We start from the raw sequence: 20,186 nt of genomic DNA, 5'->3' as shown, positions 1-20,186 counted from the left end.
TTATTGAAGTAGCCAAAGCTCTTAGAATAGTGTCTGGATCCAAGCTACTTGGGAGGCTGAGACAGGAGAATCACTTGTACCTGGGAGGCAGAGGTTGCAGAGAGCCAAAATCGCGCCATTGCACTTCAGCCTGGGCAACAATAGTGAAATTCTGTCTCAAAAAAAAAAAAAAAAAAGAACAGTGCCTGGGCGCACGGTAAACACTGATTCAATGTGAGCTGCTGTTATTATTTAGGAGAGACAGAGGCCCAGAAGAAGGGTAGAAACTTTCACAGAGCTACTCAACAAATAAGTGGCTCAACTAGTCTGAAACTGGGGTCCCCTAGCTGTCCCAGCCTCTTCACCCCACCTTCCCAAGGTGTGGGACTGCCAGTGAGCTCTGTCTTCCAGCATCGCCACTTCTCAGCAAGTTTTTTTTTTTTAATATTTAATTGTTTACATCCTGACCAGCCATTCCAGCTTTATGAATAAATTCTACATGCTCAGAAAATGCAGAATAAATCCTTGCCTATGGCCCACAATAGACCTGGCTGCAGTACCTGTCAGGTTGAGAGCCAAGCCACTAGCTGGGGCAGGGCAGAGGATACAGGGCCTGCAGCCATGGGAAGGCATTTGGGCAGGATGGAGCAGAGGAGGTGACAGGGCTGTCCAAGGACAGATCGATGAAATCTCCAGGATGCCAGGCCACATGGCAATCCTGTCTCCATTAGAGCCCTTAGGTTCACAGCACCAGTGCAGGGGCCCTTAGGTTGATGTTTTATGATTAGGAAGACAGAGGCCCTAGGCCTTGCAGTCAGAAGGAGGACCCTGAACCTGCTCCACGCTGAATCAAGCCATTGTGTCTTTGCCATTCAGGTTCCTCTGCCTAGAACACCCTCCCTAATTTATTCTGTTTTCAAGATTTGGTTCAAGGGTCTCTGCCTCTAGAAACTCTTGAGTGGAACTGACCACTCTCAACTTTGGTTGTCTCCTGCCCAGAATTCTTCCCCCAGCATCATCTATCATCCAAGATAGCCTGGGTCCATCTTTCTTAATTTGACTGAAATTTCATCGTGGAAGGTAAGGGTTTATCATCCAATAGGCACAGAGGAGAAGAAAAGAAGGGAGAGGGGCCGGGCACGGTGGCTAAGGCCTGTAATCTCAGCACTTTGGGAGACCAAGGCAGGTGGATCACCTGTGGTCGGGAGTTTGAGACCAGCCTGACCAACATGGAGAAATCCCATCTCTACTGAAAATACAAAATTAGTCAGGCGTGGTGGCACATGCCTGTAATCCCAGCTACACAGGAGGCTGAGGCAGGAGAATCGCTTGAACCCGGGAAGTGGAGGTTGCAGTGAGCGGAGATCACGCCATTGCACTCCAGCCTGGGCAACAAGAGTGAAACTCCGTCTCAGAAAAAAAAAAAGAAGGTAGAGGGAAAGAAGAAGAGAAGGAAAGAGGAGGATAGAAGAGGAAGGAAGGGAGGGAAGGGAAGGGAAAAGAGAGAAGGAGATGAGAAAGAAGCAAAGGAGGAGAGAAGAGAAGGATGAAGAGAGGCGGGAAGGAAAGGAGAGAAGGAAGAGAGATAGGAGAAAGGAGGGAAGGAGAGAGGAAGCCAAACAGGATCAACAGAGCACTCACTCAGGAGTCAGGAGACCATGATTCTAGGCCCCTGTAGCCTCGCTGGGTGACCCTGAGAAAGTCTCTTCCCTTCTCTGAGCCTTCGTCCCTGCCGTGTTCAAAGAGGGGCTTAGGCTGGCTTCAGTCCAAGTCCCTTTCCAGCCCTTGGACTCTCCACCCATCAGGGATGCTCTTAGGGCCAAGTGTGCGAGTGACTCCTTGCTTTTTCAACCATGCAGAGAGATCTCTATGAGAACTGGCGGAGCCCTGGCAAGTTGAGGCCTTGGGAGGCTGAGCTTGCTTGTCCAACGCCCTCTGCACAGAGAAGCCCAGGCCCAGCCCTGCAGTAGTCCCGCTTCTCCTGACTCCACCACTCTTCACACCCTTTAATTCAGAGCTTGTAGAACTGAACAAAGCTGTCGCAGCCAGCTGGGTCCCAGACACCAACTCTAATCAGCACCCTCGGGAAAAATGTAGGGAAAGCAAATATACTCTGGACGTGGAGCACCTTGTTACAGGGTGAAGCTCACCTCATTAAGGGGTAGAAGCAGCTGGAATGGAAGTGGAGAAGGAAGGGAGAAGCCTCTTAGAATTGGAGGAGAGCCAAGCAGAGTTATGAGCTGCAGTGAGAAGCCACCAGATGGGGACCTGGTTGGGCTCCTCTGAGCCCTGCATGCTTCACCTAAGGAAATAGATGTGAGCCCAGAGACACAAGGACAGGACAGGCCTGTCTTAGAGGAGAGGACAGACACAGCATCCTTAAAGTGGAAACAGCAGGTCCCTTTAAAAATGCCAAGCCTGGCCGGGCGCGGTGGCTCAAGCCTGTAATCCCAGCACTTTGGGAGGCCGAGACGGGCGGATCACGAGGTCAGGAGATCAAGACCATCCTGGCTAGCATGGTGAAACCCCGTCTCTACTAAAAACACAAAAAACTAGCCGGGCGAGGTGGCGGGCGCCTGTAGTCCCAGCTACTCGGGAGGCTGAGGCAGGAGAATGGCGTGAACCCGGGAGGCGGAGCTTGCAGTGAGCCGAGATTGCGCCACTGCACTCCAGTCTGGGCGACAGAGCGAGACTCCGCCTCAAAAAAAAAAAAAAAAAAAAAAGCCAAGCCTTCCTCGGACTCCCAGTGACATAGTGCATGGCAGACAGATAGTCCAGCTTTGTGCCACTTGGGACTGTGTGACCCTGAATTAGTGGCTGCACCTCTCTGAGCCTCAGCTCCTCCACCTACAAATGGAAATGATAACCCCGTAGTACTTACCCCATAGACTTGTGAGGGCTAAGTGAGCCAACCAGCCCATAATAACATCCAGGGAGGTGAATTGGGAGGGTTCATTGAAATGTTAAACATTGGACACACCCGACTTAATAGTTCCACTGCCAGGAAAATGCGCACAACTGTCTGTACACAAGGATGTTCAGTGTGCCATTATTTATAATACCAAAAAAGCAAGAAACAACATGAATGCTCATAAACAGAACTGTCATATACACAGAGGCCCATTCATTCTGGACAGTCCCCTGCAGTTGACAAAGAGAATCAGAAATATCCCTATGAAGCAATGTGGAAAGAGGCCCAAGGCGAGATATGATGTGTGAAAAAAGTAAAAGGCATAGAACAAAGATGGTGCGAACCCACTGGCATAAAAAGCAATTACCAACCACTTAATCCACATATATGTGTTAAATGCATAGATGCAACTAAATGCTCAGTTTCGAGGTCTGAAGATAAAGGCTGTTTGGATTACAGTAATTCACCAACATCAGTGTCCTGGTTTCGATATGTACCACAGCTATGCATGATGCCCTCACTGGGGGGTGCTGGGAGAGGTTTCATGGAATATTGTGCGTGATTTTTACAATTTCCTGGGAGTGCATAATTATTTCAAATCAAAAGTTTAAGAAAAAGGCCAGGCACGGTGGCTCACGCCTGTAATCCCAGCATTTTGGGAGACCGAGGTGGGTGGATTACGTGAGGTCAGGAGTTCGAGACCAGCCTGGCCAACATGGTGAAACCCTGTCTCTACTAAAAATACAAAAAATTTAGCCAAGTGTGGTGGCAGGCACCTGTAATCCCAGCTACTCGGGAGGCTGAGGCAGGAGAATCCCTTGAACCCAGGAGGCAGAGGTTGCAGTGAGCCGAGATCACACCACTGCACTCCAGCCTGGGCAACACAGCGAGACTCAGTCTCAAAAAAGAAAAAGAAAAAAAAAGTTTAAAAAAAAAACAAAACTAGCCAGGTTAAGGTAGTGAAATTATCCTGTATTATACTATAACAGTGGATACATGACATATAATTGTCAAAATCCATGAAAGAACACAACAGAAAGAGTGTAGACTATGGACCTTTGCTGATACAGAGTATCAATATTGGTTCAACACAAGATATCAGTAATAGGGAGAACTGTGGGGACAAGGAGAAGGGGTACGTAGGAATTTTGTACTTTCTGTTCAATTGTTCTGTAAATCTAAAATGCTTTAAGAATTAAAGTCAGCCAAGCACAGTGGGTCACACCTGTAATCCCAGCACTTTGGGAGACTGAGGCAGGAGGATCGCTTGAGGCCAGGAATTTGAGACCAACCTAAGCAACACAGTAAAACCCTGTTTCTACAAATAAATAAATAAAAATTAGCTGGGCATGGTGGTGCATGCCTGTAATTCCAGCTACTCAGGGGGCTGAGGCAGGAGAATCACTTGAAACTGGGAGGCGGAGGTTGCAGTGAGCCGAGATCATGTCACTGCATTCCACCCTGGGTGACACAGAGAGACACCAACTCAAAAATAAATAAATAAATAAATTATAGCCTATTTAAAAAAAAGCCTGAAGGCGGCCAGGCATGGTGGCTCACGTCTGTAATCCCAGTACTTTGGGAGGCCAAGGCAGGTGGATCACAAGGTCAGGAGGTCAAGACCATCCTGGCTAACACGGTGAAACCCTATCTCTACTAAAAATACAAAAAAATTAGCTGGGCGTGGTGGTGGGTACCTGTAGTCCCAGTTACTCGGGAGGATGAGGCAGGAGAATGGTGTGAACTCAGGAGGCAGAGCTTGCAGTGAGCCAAGTTCACGCCACTGCACTCCAGCCTGGGTGACAGAGCGAGACTCCGTCTCAAAAAAAAACCTGACAGAAGGGCACACCCCAAACTGTTCACAGTAGTCACCTTTGATAGCAATGGGATTTGGGGTTGGGGTATGAGGAAAGACCTCTTTTTTTTTTAAACTTTCTATTCTTCTGGACTATTTCCAATTTTTGTAGACAGACAACATTGACATATTCCTCATACGATTGCTTTAAAACAGTAAGACTGTTAAAACACTTCCCAAAGCTCTTGAATATATGGTCATTGTGTTATGTTAACAGTCCCTCTGTGACTATCACTGACTGTCTACGCTCAGGTCTTACCACAGCTTGGAGAGCATCCAGCCACCTCCTCCTATCCCTGGATGGACTGTCCTTGCTACTGGTGCTGGGGTATCCCAGCTCTGTGGAGGACTGGGCCCTTGTCATTATTGATGCTATCTCTCCTCCCCACAAGCACCTCCTGACTCCCCAAGTTACAGCCCCATCCATTCCTGAACTGATCTCTTTATGATGGTGGCAGGCAGGGAGTGAGGTGCCGGCTAGATAGCAGCCTCCCTTCATCACCTCATTATGGGACCCCTTGCTGGGTTATATATGGTTCTGACTGTGTCATATATTAAGCAATAGGTCAGCAGCAAGTAGACTGGCAAATTTAGAGACAAATAAATTAAATAACCCATCAGCCTTCAGAAAAAAAGCAAACCAAGCAAAGCCCCCATCAAGACAAGCATCACTCATCCTTGTTGCCACTTCGAGTTCCGAACATTACTGTCATTTCTGTCAAGTGGTGAGGGACAAGAGGCAGGGTGACCAATAGTCTGACTCTCCAGGGAGACGCACTTCAACTCTTACAGCTACAGGACCACAGGGATAGGAGAAGGTTAAAGACCAGCCCAGGCTGGGCGCAGTGGCTCACGCCTGTAATCCCAGCACTTTGGGGCCTGAGGGAGGTGGATCATGAGATCAGGAGTTCAAGACCAGACTGGCCAACATGGTGAAACCCCATCTCTACTAAAAATACAAAAATTAGCTGGGTGTGGTGGTGGGCGCCTGTAATCCCAGGTACTCGGGAGGCTGAGGCAGAGAATTGCTTGAACCCAGGAGGCAGAGGTTGCAGTAAGCCAAGATCACACCACTGAACTCCAGCCTGGGTGACAGAGCAAGATTCTATTTCAAAAAAAAATAACCAGCCCAGGTCAGCCTCTCCTAAACATTGCTGAGGAAAACTCTCCTGGGTTCTGGACCGATTTTTCATTAATAATAATGCCAATGATAGCAATGACAGAGCTTTAAATACTCAAGTTCAATAATGTCAGCCTCACAAGAACCTTAGGTGGCAGGCACTCTGATTATCCCCACTTTACAGATGAGGACATTGAGTCTCAGAGGTCAAAGGAGTCACCTGGACTATGCAGGAGAAAAGGATTGAACACTGGTCAGCCTGATTCAAAATCCCATGCCTTTAGCCCCAAGTCTGAGCTCTCCTCGATTCTGCTTACAGAGACAACCTTCCAAATTGAGGACTGGATGGAGATTAGATGGAGTTGAGAAGGCACTCTCAGGAGAGAGGGTGGGGATCCTAGCACCCAGAATGTACCCACCAGCTCAGCCAGCTGGGTGGCCTTGTAGTGGAGAAGAGCAAGAATTTTGGAGGCAGACAGGTACTGAGTTCTGACCTTGGCTCCATCACATGCTGGATGGAAAACTAGACCTTGTTTGACTTTGACAAAGACTGCAAGATCCTCAGACTCAGCATCCTGGACCACAAAAATGGTGATTCTTTCCCTACCTGTCAGGGTTGCTGTGAGAATTAAAAGTGAGAATTTATGCAAAGTGATCCCCGGCCCTGGGGCTGACGTGGAGAACAGGGAAAATTTGGAAAGGATTTTAACATAGGTCACTGCTGGGAAGAGGATTGTGTCTGATTTTAATCTCATACAAAAAAAGAGGCCCCAAGACAGAGAAATAATATCTTGCTGCAAAGAGGACATAGAGTTCATCCTTGATTTACTCTTCTCTAGGAAGAAGGTCTTTTGGAGGTCTCACAGAATGGTTGGGGGCACTGGTAATAAAACAGAGAGCAAAAGTCTCAGGAGCCATTCTATCTCCACCTCAGTAGGGAGCCGGGATGCATTGGCTATGGAAACTTTGCAACACTATGATTTTTAAAACCTAACTCTTACTTATATGCCTGGCACTGTACCCCAAAGTCCTTGGCAAATAGCATCTCAGTTCATCTGCAAAACAGACCTGTGAGACTCAGAAAACTAAGTCTCAGAAAGCTTAAGTTACTTGCTCAAGGTCACTATGGCAAGATATGGCCACACCAATAACTCCCATCCTACACGCCCTAGAATCTCACTGCTCCCTCATCTAGGGGTGGAATTTGGTTTTGCTCATCCTTGAAATTGTGACATGATTTTTACCAACAGAACACGGCAGAAATGTTGCAGCTCAGAAAAGGTGATGCACCTTCCATCTTGCTTCCTGGAAACTTGCATTTGGAGTCCTGAAGCCACCATGCCATAAGGAAGCCCAACCAGCCCACGGGGAGAGACCTGAGACCACATGAAGCCTGGGAAATGGGCTACTCCAGCCTTCCTATGCTTCATCAGCCACCAGTTGACTGCAGCCACATAAGAGACCCCAAGCCAAAACCTCCCAGCTGAGCCCTTCCAAAGTGCAGATACACAGAAGCCTTGGGAAATAATAAAGTGATTGTTTAAGCCATGGGCTTTGGGGCTGATTCCTTCGGCAGCATTGTAACAGAACAGCCACAAAGCCAGCCAGTGCTGGAATTCTTACTTCAATCTGAGCCCAGGTCTGTGTCACGCTAGACTGTGCTCTAACCACTGCCCTACACTGCCCTTGGCCTCTCGGGCCTTCTGCTAAGCTGCAGAAAGAGCACTGAGTTGAGAGTCTAAAACTGGATTCTGGTTCTGAACCTGTTCTCTAACACAGAAGTTTCGTTTCATGCCTTTAGATGAGGAGCCACACCTCTGAGAGGTGCAAGTTCTTCACTCACCAAATGGGTTTAACAACTCTCACCAAGCCCATCTCAGAGGCAGGCTTTAATGCCAACAGAAAGAACTGACAGCCAAAATGCTTTGCAAAGAAAAGAGTTACTGCTTACTGAATACTTCCTATATGCCAAGTATTAAACATTTATTATCTGACTGTACAATGATTGTAGAAGGTAGGTGAGGTTATTATCATTTTACAGACAAGAAAACTGAGGTCCAATGAGATGAAAAGTCTCTGACACAGGGTGAATCACACTGCCAGGTGATCAGCAAACCTGGACTTGAATGCTGCTCTGTTCAATTCTGGGACGCCAGCTCTCCCCTCCTTCCTACTCTCTCTTTACCAAGTTTAGCTCCAGAAAGCATCCATTGACTGCCATACGAAATACACAAGCACCAGCTAATTGTTCCACAGGCCACTTTTTGCCAAAGGAGAGAAGCATGAGCTTGGAAGAATTGTTGTCTAATGGACCTGGAGTGATGGCTTGAGCCATGAGCTTTGGTGAGCAGCAAATCAACCACTATCAAATCACCAGGTGTTTTCTGCCTGCCATGTGGTGCTGGCCCTCAGAGCCCCCTCCTGCTGCCTTCCCCAGGAACCCATCAGTGATGGCAAGCCAGAGAGACAGAAAGGAGGTGTGGATACTATGTAGACAGAGGGAGGGATGCAGTCTCATTGCCACCATGGAAGCAGGTTTTTAAGATCCAAAGGTCAGCTGTGCCCAGCCTCTCGAGCTAAATCTGTAATAAACTGACTAAGCCCAGGAGCCACCTGTGCTGTGATGGGAGGCGTCCTAGAGTCAGAGCAAGAGGGGATGCCCACAGGAGCAGAGTGGTTGTCGTTCAGTGCTCTTGTCTGTCTGTCCTCCTGCCTGGCCCCTCTCCTTCAACTGCCAATGTGATTAAGTGCACAACCCCTTCACATCCCTCATCTCACCTCAATTCCAGGGTGACCTCTCCCTCCTTTGAGAGTTGCCAAGAAGACACATGGCTCAATAAATACTTATTGAGCACATACTATGTGCCAGGCCCTGTGCTAGGCCATGGGGATGCAACGATTATCAGAATCAGACAAGACCTCTGTACTCACAGAGCTACAGCCCAGCATGGGAGACAGACATTAATCCAATAATCAATCATCCCACATGAAAAATAAATAAAGGAGGCCAGGGAATGCCTGGAGCATACAGAGCAGGAAAACCAGAGCTTGTTCAGGGCCAGGGAAGGCTTGTGGGGGCAGTGACTTTCGAATCAAGAGCTGAGGCATTGGCAAAGGGAAGTAAGGAGAGGACAAGACCACCATACCATAGCTCTTGCAGGGAAGAGCAAGACAGTAAAACTGAAAACATCCTCTGCAGCGGAGCCACAGCATCATGGGTGCAAACTGAGGCGGGAGAGGTGCGCAGGGACCAGAGCAGCTGGAATTGCCCTCATACCGCATCATCGGTAGCTCTGTTGAAGTAACCCTACCAAATGTGTGAACTGGGGAGTTTCTGCTGGCTGTGGCATGACAGCAGATAGGGGCAGAAAGGATGGGGAAGACGGGAAGCCAGGAGCCTGACTGGGAAGCCATTCCAGGCTTCTAGGACAGAGATGATGTCCAACTGGGTGATGTGATCATGAGACAAGGATCCCTGAGAGAGCTCCAGGGCTCCCAGCTGAGGCTCCAAGAATAAATCCACAGCGATCTTGCCCTGGTCCAACCTGACAGTCCCCAAAGAGGGGCCATTTGTCCTTTGACCATCCTCTTTCCATGCTGCAGTGGAAGGAGGAGGCCTTGGAGCCAGACAGACCTGAGTCCCAGTCCAAGCTCGGGCACAGCCTCACTGTGTGCCCTGGGCAAGCGGTTTCTCCTGGAGGAGCTTCGGTTTCCTCATCTGCAGAATGTGGTTAAGTTTATCTAGAGGAGCGAATGGGATGCCATGTGCTACATTGCAGCGTGGGGCTGGCATGGGAAAGGTGTCTTAACAGGGGCTGCCCAGTTCCATCCCCACTGAGAGCTGGGCACAGGGTGGGCACACTCAGAACCTGTGCATGAGGAGCGAGGGAGAGGGGAGGCCATACTTGACCTCCAGACATCAGAGGAACTGAGAGATGAAGCATCTCCTTGCCCATCTCCTTGCCCTCCTCAGCTTCTGTGCCGCATGGACATCCTAGGTGAACCAGACAATTAGCGGTCTATGGGTGATGCCCATAGTCTTCCACCATACCCGATCTCACAGTCCTGACAGTGCCCTCTGCCAAGGCTGTCAGGCAGCATCTAATGCAGGTTTAGGAGCCTTCTCGCTGCCTGGACCTTGCCAGACAGAGCAGGGCCACCCGCTGACATCCAGGTTGAGCAAAGTGCAATTGCCCTGGACAACCAAGAAGTTTATATGGAGGGTGTCCACCTGAGCCCACCCGGCTTGTGCCAAAAGCTACTCTCCACACACAGGAGAATTGCTTAGACTTCAGGAGTGCTCTCTCTCTCTCACACACACACACACATACACACACAAAAACCCTCATCTATGCTGACAGCAACTAAAAAGGGTCCCGGTCCCTGTGCAAAGCCTGAGAGCCTTAGGCTCAGGCAGCTTTGAGCTCCATCACTTCCTGGCTGTGTGCCCTTGGGCACATCGCACCACCTCTCTGAGCCACAACTGCACCATCTGAAGAAACAATAGACAAAGACTCACGTTTAAGGCATTCTCTTGAATACTTCCTCAGGTCCGGTGATCTAGCATGTAACTCAGCACAGAGAGTGCTTGGGAATCATTGCTCCCCTATTCCCTGGAACCTGGAGATCTTTGTAGCAGCCTTAGCTTGTCTCTGAGCAAACTGGGCAGGCATGGGGACAGAGGAATGGTGTGGGCTGGGTTTTGTGTGAAAAGGGCCACTCTGGTGGCTGGGTGGAGAGATTGTATAAGGTTAAAAATCAAAATAAAAGTGAAACAAAACCCAAAATGGGATTTGTAGCTGCAGAGAAAGTGGATATCCCAGGGTGAGTTTCTGGGCATGATTGTAGCTACGTGCCAGTGTTGGCTTGTTTTTCTTTTTCTTTTTTTTTTTTTTCCCAAACTCATGAATACAGAGGATTCCCTCTATTCTCTATAAAGTGTGTGTGTGTGTGTGTGTGTTCACTGAGTCAAGAGGTAAAAGGTTTCTTACCGTAAGTTGAGGTAAAAATAGTGTAAACCCCAACAAGTTCAGAGTAATTGGCTGGAAGTTTAAGAGAGGACAGGAGACACAGACCCAGAAGACTGGTTTATGTCTACCATGGGATCTGCGGAACAAACAAAACAGACACATTTCCAGAACCACAAAGCCCTGAACTAATGGCTTCCTATGAACATCATTGCGTTTCATCACTCCTCACCCTACAGAGAAGGTATCATAGCTGTCCCCATTTTATAGATGAGAAAACTGAGGCTTAGATACGGGAAGTGATCTGTTCAAGTTTACACATCCATCAAAGGGCAGAGCTGAAACTTGGCTGGAGGTGGCTGACTGCAAAGTCTAGTCTTCTTGGCATACACATACATATTTGTTCCATCACAGAACCGCTCTGCCTCTGGGCTCTCCTTTGCAAAATGGGCCTAATTCTACCTGTTGTGCAAGCCGGTTTGGGGCATACATTCAAATAGAATTTTCTAAGCAGTTACTATGACCCAGCTCTCAGGAAGAATAAAAGAAAAAAAAAAAAAAACTGGCCCGTGGGTAAACAAAATGTGGTATATCCATACGATGGAATATAATTCAGCCATAAAAAGGACTAAAGTACTGATCCATGCTGCAAAATGGATGAGTCTTGCAAATACTATACCACGTGAAAGCAGTTGGGCACAATGGCTCACGTCTGTAATCCCAGCACTTTGGGAGGCTGAGGCGGGCGGATCACAAGGTCAGGAGATTGAGACCATCCTGGCTAATGGGGTGAAACCCCACCTCTACTAAAAATATTTTAAAAAATAGCCAGGCATTATACACATGCCTGTAGTCCCAGCTACTCGGGAGGCTGAGGCAGGAGAATGGCGTAAGCCTGGGAGGCAGAGCTTGCAGTGAGCTGAGATTGTGCCACTGCACTCCAGCCTGGGTGACAGAGCAAGATTCCGTCTCAGAAAAAAAAAGAAAAAAGAAAGCAGCCAGTCATAAAAGACAACAGACATATGCACATATTGCATGACTGCATTCACGTCAAATGTCCAGAACGAGGAAATCTACAGAGACAGAAAGTAGATTCATAGTTGTTTAGGGTGGGGGGAAGGCATTACTTAGGGATGGCGGTTTAGAGGGCAATAGCTAAAGGCTATAGGGTTTCTTTTTAAGATGTGACAGAAGAGCTGGAGATCGAGTTAATTGCCAATAATTTGATCAATCATGCCTGCATAGAGAAACCTCCATGGAAACCCCTAAAGGATGGGGTTCAGAGAGTTTCCAACACATCAAAGTGCTGGGAGGCTGTCATGCCTAGAGAGGACAGGAGTCTCTGTCCCCTCCCTTATCCCTCGCCCTAGTCCTGAGTTGTATCCTTTATAATAGAGCAGTGGTTGTAAGCAAAGTGCTTTCTTGAATCCTGTGAGTCATTCTAGTGAATTATTAGACAAGAGAAAGGGGTCATGAGAACTCACTATGTAAAAAAGCCACTTGGTTAGAAGTATGGGAGGCCAGGTGCTTGCATCTGGCATCTAAAGTGGGGACAGTCTTGTGGGACTGAACCCCTAACCTGAAGGGTCTGTGTTAACTCTGCTAACTCAGGGTAGTCTCAGAATTGAGGTGAATTGTAGGCCTGCCATAGGCAGGAACACAGAGTGCTTGGGAGGTGGGAGGTGTGGTTCCAGAGGCTGGTCTCAGGGCTCAGAGCTCAGGCGGACCTAAGTCCAAATCCCATCTCTAGCTTTAGCTGTACGTCCTGAGGAATACGGATGAAACTCTCTGCTGCGCATCAGTTTCTTCCTCTATAAAATGGGCATCATAACAGTCCCCACCCCTCCCAGGCTGTTCTAAGGAGGTGGTGACATCATCGAGCCTATAAGCACTCAGCACAGTGGCCCCAGGAAAATGAGAATGGCCCAAACCCCACTCTGGAAGGTACTGGCTGTGTGATACCAGATCAGTGGCATACCTTCTCTGAGCCTCTGTTTGCTTGTCTATAAAATGGAGATGGATGAAAACGAACCCTTATGAAACGCCCTGCCAGGAGCCAAGCCCTGTGCTCCACAGTTTTTGCCATTGACTCCTTCAGTTCTCACAAGAAGCCTGCAAAGTGGGTACCATCATTAGCCCCATTTTACAGAGGAAGAGACTGAGGCTCAGAGAAGCTGCGCCAGGATTCATACCCAGCAGGCTGACTCCTGACTCTTGGCCATGGCATTAAGTTAACACATATGTCTAATGCAATAAAAAGGCATAATAGAGGTGTAAGTGCTTTTGAAACTGTCAAACACCAAGCCAATATTAGTGGTGATTGTCATTGCTATAACAGTTCAAAAACCCTGTGTCCAGTTATAAGGCCCAAATTCTCTCCAGAGGGAACTATTATTGGTTTTTAAAAATAGGACTGGGGCTCTCAGAATTAGTTAGGAAGCCAGGCGCGCTGAGAAGGGAGTATCATTTTAATGAAAAAAAAAAAAAAAAAAGAAACCTGATTAATGAAAATGATTCTTAATATATTTCAAAATGATCTGTTATGACACAAAGCAAAGACATTTATATACGACTTTGAAATTCTTAATAGCTGATTTTAGAGCAACCTATTATGAAATCTTTCAAAGCAGAATCTGTAAGTAAGTAAATCACCAGGCAGGCCTCCCAGGCAGACTGACGGCAGCTCTTCTTAAAATAATTTATAAGGTGGGGTGGGTGGAGCATTGGCAGAAATTATTGCCATCATCAAGTATTAATAAAATATTTATAAAAGTGACTTTCTCTTATCGTCAGATGCACTGATGTGATGGGTCAGGTCCTTGAGCCCACATCAGGGAGGGGGGGCCCACTTTGCCCCAGGAGGAGAAACTCAGGAATGAAATCGAGCTCCTTCACTTCCCTGGTGACAGGCTAACAAGCCAGGGGGCTCCCTTAGTTTCTGGATAAATATCTCAACTTCCTTGTCTCTTGAATAGGACAACCAGGAGGCATATTCCTCAGAGTCTCCCAGGGGTCCCCAGCAGGACCAAGCCTCAGTTTCCCAGGGGTAAGCCACTCCTTCATGCACCTTGTACTTCCTGCCTTCCCTCCCCTGTGTCATTTTCCCATTCCCCTGTCACAGCCTTCTGGGGTCCTCCCCCAAATATATAACACGTTTCCACATCTCTGTCTCAGGGTCTGCTCCTGACTCAGGTTGGCCTCAGTGACCAGGAAGTTGAGTGAGAGACATCACAGTTCCCTGAGCAAAGTAGTGCTGATGCCCAGACAGCCAAGTGCCGAGCATGGCCCATGGCTGATTTTTTTTTTCAATCATTTTGGGGGTACAGGTGGTTTTTGGTTAAGTTCTTTAGAGGTGACTGATTTTAGTACACCCAACCTCCCCGGCAGTGCACATGTACCCAATATGTAGTGTTTTATCCCTCACCCACTCTTAACCTCCCCGACCCAAGTCCCCAAAGTCCATTATATCATTCTTACGCCTTTGCATCCTCATAGCTTAGCTCCCACCTGTAAGTGAGAACGTATATTTGGTTTTCCATTCTCAAGTTACTTCACTTAGAATAATGGCCTCCAGCTCCATCCAAGTTGCTGCAAAAGACATTATTTCATCTCATTTTTATGGCTGAGTAGTATTCCGTGGTGTGTGTATATATATATATATATATCACATTTTCTTTATACACTCATTGGTTGATGGGCACTTAGGTTGGTTCCATATCTTTGCCATTGCGAATGTGCGTGGATGATTTTTGGAAAGACAAGTGGCATTTTTTTTTCATATTTGCCCCAGCCCAGCATGTCTGTCCTTGGCTTGGATCAACTGTGGAATCTCCATCTTACTTACTCCTGACTCAGTATGACTTCTAGAAATTTCCAAAATCAAAACAGTGGGTTAATGTATGTGGCTCAAACGGATGAGAATCAAAGGAATCGGACCCAGGGCCTGGGAATGTGGGGACGACGGAAAGGATGCACCAGCACCTTCTCGAAGATTTTGCTGCCCCCTAAGGTAACAGCCCAGAACGTCAGCCAGAATCCATGCACAGTCCCAGGACAGACCTCAGTTTACACGGGTGTTCATTCAATAAGCAACTTCCAGTTCCATGTTCTGGACCCAAAGGAAGCCACCAGCCACTGAAAAGAGCCAGACAAAGTCACAACCATAATACAAGGCACGAAAGGCCCCATGAAGGCAGAAACCCTTGCTCTTCATCCTCATCTCCCCAGAACCTTATATATTGCCAAAAGAGGGAGCAGAAGAGACAGGTTAGGGAGGTGAGGAGCTTTGAATGCCAAGCCAAGGAATTTTATTTGATTTAGAGGCAAGGAAAAGCCTCAGGAGGATTCTAAGCAGGAGAACGACAGTATGGGTCTATGTAGTAGAAAGGAACTTGATGGTCATCATGAGAATGGGTAGAAGGAGGAATGAAGGCATCAGCAAGGAGGCTGCTGCACCCATCCAAGCACACACACACGCACAAAGGTAAACACCGCATGTGAGGTGATAACAGTAAGGACACAGAAACTAGGACAGAAATGATGTCACAGAGACTATCTCTGGAACATGGTGAATGATTGGATAGGGAGAGGGTAAGGACTAGGGGGATGGCAGGAACCACTTGGAAGACCAGGTCAAAATAGGGAAAATCAGCAAGCAGACACTTAAGGATGGGATAAGGATACAAGATCAGTTTCAGGGCATCTCCAAGATGTCTAGCTAGAAATGTAGCACCTTGGCTGGGTGCAGTGGCTCATGCCTGTAATCCCACCATTTTGGGAGGTCAAGGCAGGAAGATTGCTTGAGCCTAGGAGTTTGAGACCAGCCTGGGCAAAAAAGTGAGACCCCTGTCTCTACAAAAATTAAAAAATATATATTAACCAGGCATGGTGGTGCACACCTGTAGTCCCAGCTACTCAGGAGGCTGAGGCAGGAGGATTGCTTGAGCCTAGGAGGTAGAAACTGCAGTGAGCTATGATCGCACCACTACTGCCCAGCCTAAACAACAAAGCAAGACCCTGTATCAAACCATAAAAATTTAAAAAATAAAAAGAAACACAGAACCTTTACTGCACAGACCCAACCTTCCCTTCCATATTCTAGAGTTGCTCTACCATACTGCCAGTACAGTAGCCACTAGAGTTGCTCTACCGTACTGCCAGTACAGTAGCCACTCCCTACCTATGACTACTTAAATTTAAATTAAGTAGAATTCAATACAATTAAAAATTCAATTCCTCAGTCGCACTATTGTATTTCAAGTGTTCAGTAGCGGCCTGTGGCTAGTTGTTACTGCACTGAACAGCAGTAATCTCCATCACTGCAGAAAGTTCTTGTGGACACAGCTGGTCTAGAAGGTTTGCTTGAAATGCCAGCCCTGTGTCCTCCTCACGACGCCTAGTTTCAGCAGCCTCCCCGAGAGCAGTCCCAGAGACACAGAAGGTGACAGATTGACCCTGTTCCCACCTCTCAGAGAGAAGGGCCTTGTCAGGCGCCTGCCAAAGGAGACAGCTGGCCTCCCAGGTGAGCTCAGCAGGAAGGACGTACCTTTGCAGGCCCCTGCTGCGCCCAGGTGGTAGATGGCTGCCAGGACCCGCCAAATGGCCCGCTGCTCGCTCTCTGAGATGCCCAGCGTCTCCATGGCACCCTGGAGCTGGGCAAAGGCAGCTGCCGCCTTCTGCTTATCTTCAGGCTGGGAGCAAAGGGAGAGAGAACGAAAACAAGGCCATCACGACGGAGAAAACAGACTCACAACTTGAAGCTGAGCTCCGTCTCGGAGGAATGCGGGGGTCATTTTATTGCCACAGTAAATTACCCACAATTAAGCTGAGGAGTATGGACAGACGAACTCAGGCGACTGGGAAAGTTATCCAAATCATTTTTCTCTGACTTTGAAATGCAGTGTGGCTTTTATTCATTCACGTGTGCACGCATTACAGATTTATGGAAGCTCTGTTCTATGCGGGCCTCTGGTCTGGAGATGCAAAGAGGAGCAAAGCCCAGACCTTGACTTTGAGGCCCTCTCAAGGTAGAACTGGAAAGAGACATAAAAGCAACTAAGTGTGGGCCGGGCGCGGTGGCTCAAGCCTGTAATCCCAGCACTTTGGGAGGCTGAGACGGGCGAATCACAAGGTCAGGAGATGAGACCATCCTGGCTAACACGGTGAAACCCCATCTCTACTAAAGAATACAAAAAACTAGCCGGGCGAGGTGGCGGGCGCCTGTGGTCCCAGCTGCTCGGGAGGCTGAGGCAGGAGAATGGCATAAACCCGGGAGGCGGAGCTTGCAGTGAGCTGAGATCCGGCCATTGCACTCCAGCCCGGGCAACAGAGCGAGACTCCGTCTCAAAAAAAAAAAAAAAAAAAAAAAAAAAACAGCAACTAAGTGTGAAAAGGGCTAAGTGGTAGGTAGGCTATGGGTACAGGTTGATAGGTAGGCTATATGGGGTCTATAGGTAGGGTCTAGAGGTAGGCTCTGTAGGGTAAGCTGTGCTATAGGTCTATGCAGAGGACCATGGGACATCAGAGGGAGAAGGGATAATTAATCCCACCCAAGACAGCCAAAGACAATAGCATAGAGCAGATGGTCAAATTGTGATAGAAGTTTGGAAGATAAATAGGCAGAGTTGGCCGATTTAATACAATAAAAGTCCCAACAGGCAAAGGGAACCACAGGAGCAAAGAGGATTTGGGGAGACAATAGGTGGTCCATGGAAGCAGTTATTTTTGTTTTGTTTTGTTTATTTTTGAGACAGAGTCTTGCTCTGTTGCCCAGGCTGGAGTACAATGGCACGATCTCAGCTCACTGCAACCTCTGTCTCCCCGGGCTCAAGGGATTCTCTCACCTCAGCCTCCTGAGTAGCTGGGATTACAGGCACCTACCACCACACCCAGCTAATTTTCATATTTTTAGTAGAGACAGGGTTTCACCATGTTGACCAGGCTAGTCTCGAACTCCTGACCTCAAGTGATCTGCCCACCTCGGCCTCTCAGAGTGCTGGGATTACAGGCGTGAGCCACCGCGCCCGGTCTGGAAGTAGTTATTTTTGGAGGTGGGTCAGATAGAGATGGGGAGAAGATAAAGCTGGAGAAGCTGGCATGGGCCACCCTTGAAGACCTCGACCATGACACTAAAGGGCGTGGCCTTTAAACTCCAGTCATGACTGGCAAATACTGATATGTACTCCCACCATATTCCTGAGTTCATAACAGACATCATTAATCAATCAAGATCCCACAGCAAGCCAGTAAGTCGAGATTCCCTTCAGGACATCGCTTCTTGCAGCCACCACCTACGTGAGCTTTCCCACTAAAGGAAATGGCACTTGTTTTCTGTCTCCTGTGCAGCAATAGAAAACTGCTAATTTTGTTTGTTTTAGACAGGGTCTCGCTCTATGACCCAGGCTGGAGTGTAGTGGTGTGATTGTAGCCCACTGCAGTCTCAAACTCCTGGGCTCAAACGATTCTTCCACCTCAGCTTCCCAAGTGGCTGGGACTACAGGTGCACACTACCATGCCTAGATGATTGTATTTTATTATTATTTTTTTAGAGATGGGGGTCTCACTATGTTGCCCAGGCTGGTCTTGAACTCCTGGACTCAAGCAATCCTCCCACTGTGGCCTCTGAAAGTGCTGGGATTATAGGCGTGAGCCACTGCACCTAGCCTACCAAAGATTTTAACAGAAGGATACAGAAAATGACATGATCAGATGTTTATGGGTTGTAGGATATTTTTTAAGATTTATGATCCCAATCATGTTTGATTGAATATTAAAATTAGTCTGAAACTACTATACACACACCATCTGGCCAAGGAGACTCAGCCCAGAAGCCTGCTGGGTAGAAAGGAAGTGAGCTGGGAATGGGAATTCTTTTGTCAATAATCCACCAGCCGATAATGAGAAACTGATTTGCACTTAGCCTGCTTAGAGAACTTGGGTGATGAACTGCAGGCTGTTAAAGCCAACAGGTCTTTGACTTTTGTAGCATCCAGTGCCCAGAGAGGGAGTGACACTTGCCCAAGGTCACACAGCAAATTAATATCAGATACAAGACTAGAAGCAGGCTTTTCAGACTGTTGGACTGATTCCCAGTCCAAGATACTTGTCTCCTCCACTCAAGCCACTTCCTCTAACTGGGCAACGTGCAAGAATCATCAACCAGTTGGGACGACATCAAAGCATACAGTGACATTAAAAGATTTGCTTGGGAAACATTTCAGTTAATACCAAAAGCATGTTCCACTGATCCATCATATTTCTGGACCGCCACAGGATCACAAAATCCCTAGCAACCAGGAGCTCAACCTAGCAACTGCAGCTGGAGCAAACAGAGGGACGGAAGGCGTCTTACCAACATACTCAGTTATTTATGAGATCTCAAAGTAGCAGAAAAAGGATGCCAAAAGGACAGCACCCACACATTTATTATGGCTCCCACTGTCACCTATGAGCATTTGACTTTAAATTACAGAAGGGCTCCATCATCTACCAGGTAGTTCGAGTGAAGAGAAGAATGAGAAAACTTCCACTAAAGCTCATTTGCTCCTTTCTCTTCCTCATCCCCTCCCAATGTCTTTTTCTTAACAGAAGACATGGATCAATAAATATATATGTTTCTGATTCAAAATGATTAAGATCAGGAAAACATTCGCAGTTCCTTAAACTTCCAGAGAGCCAATTGTTCTTCAAACACCTCTGCAGAGTTCCCTGACAAAAGAAACTCTTTGGATCAAAATCATGAAAATAGATCTGGACGCGGTGGCTCACGCCTGTAATCCCAGCACTTTGAGAGGCCGAGGTGGGCGGATCACGAGGTCAGGAGATGGAGACCATCCTGGCTAATACCACGAAACTTCGTCTCTACTAAAACTACAAAAAAAAAAAAAAAAAAAAAAATTAGCCGGGTGTGGTGGCGGGCACTGTAGTTCCAGCCACTCGGGAGGCTGAGGCAGGAGAATGGCGTGAACCTGGGAGGCGGAGCTTGCAGTGAGCCGAGATCGGGCCACCGCATTCCAGCCTGGGCAACAGAGCAAGACACTGTCTCAGAAAAAAAAAGAATCATGAAAATAGAAATAAGTCAAGTGAATGGAATAAGTCAACTGATAACCCAAATGTCTATCAGCAGGAGAACGGAGCCACAAAGAGTGGTATAACCAGAGCACAGTGATGGGGTGCTACACGGCAATGAAAAGGAACAAGCCACTCGCAGCCACATATAGGCATCTCACAGACCCAGTGTTGAGTCAAAGAAGCCAGGCACAAAAGCCTGCATCCTGTGTGCTTCTGTTTATGTGAAGTTCAAGAACGGGCGAAACTAACCTATAGTAAGAGAAGTCGGGACAATGAGTCTGGAGT

The 20,186-nt window shown here is 47.7% G+C and overlaps 1 protein-coding gene across 5 annotated transcripts in view; it reads right to left on the bottom strand.

The window, feature by feature from the left end:
* MYO18B (myosin XVIIIB) overlaps positions 1-20,186 on the bottom strand; it is a 300,037-nt gene that overhangs the window by 226,477 nt on the left and 53,374 nt on the right. For all 5 annotated transcript variants that reach the window (XM_033233057.1, XM_033233058.1, XM_033233055.1 and 2 more), the window contains one exon: positions 16,378-16,522. In XM_033233057.1, coding sequence (XP_033088948.1) covers positions 16,378-16,522 — 145 coding nt within the window. The remainder of the gene's footprint in view (positions 1-16,377; positions 16,523-20,186) is intronic.

Source organism: Trachypithecus francoisi, unplaced genomic scaffold (assembly GCF_009764315.1).
Source record: "Trachypithecus francoisi isolate TF-2019V2 unplaced genomic scaffold, Tfra_2.0 Lachesis_group14, whole genome shotgun sequence".
NCBI lineage: Eukaryota > Metazoa > Chordata > Mammalia > Primates > Cercopithecidae > Trachypithecus > Trachypithecus francoisi.
Note: the sequence above shows the minus strand (reverse complement) of the source record. Positions and strands in the feature narration are given on the sequence as shown.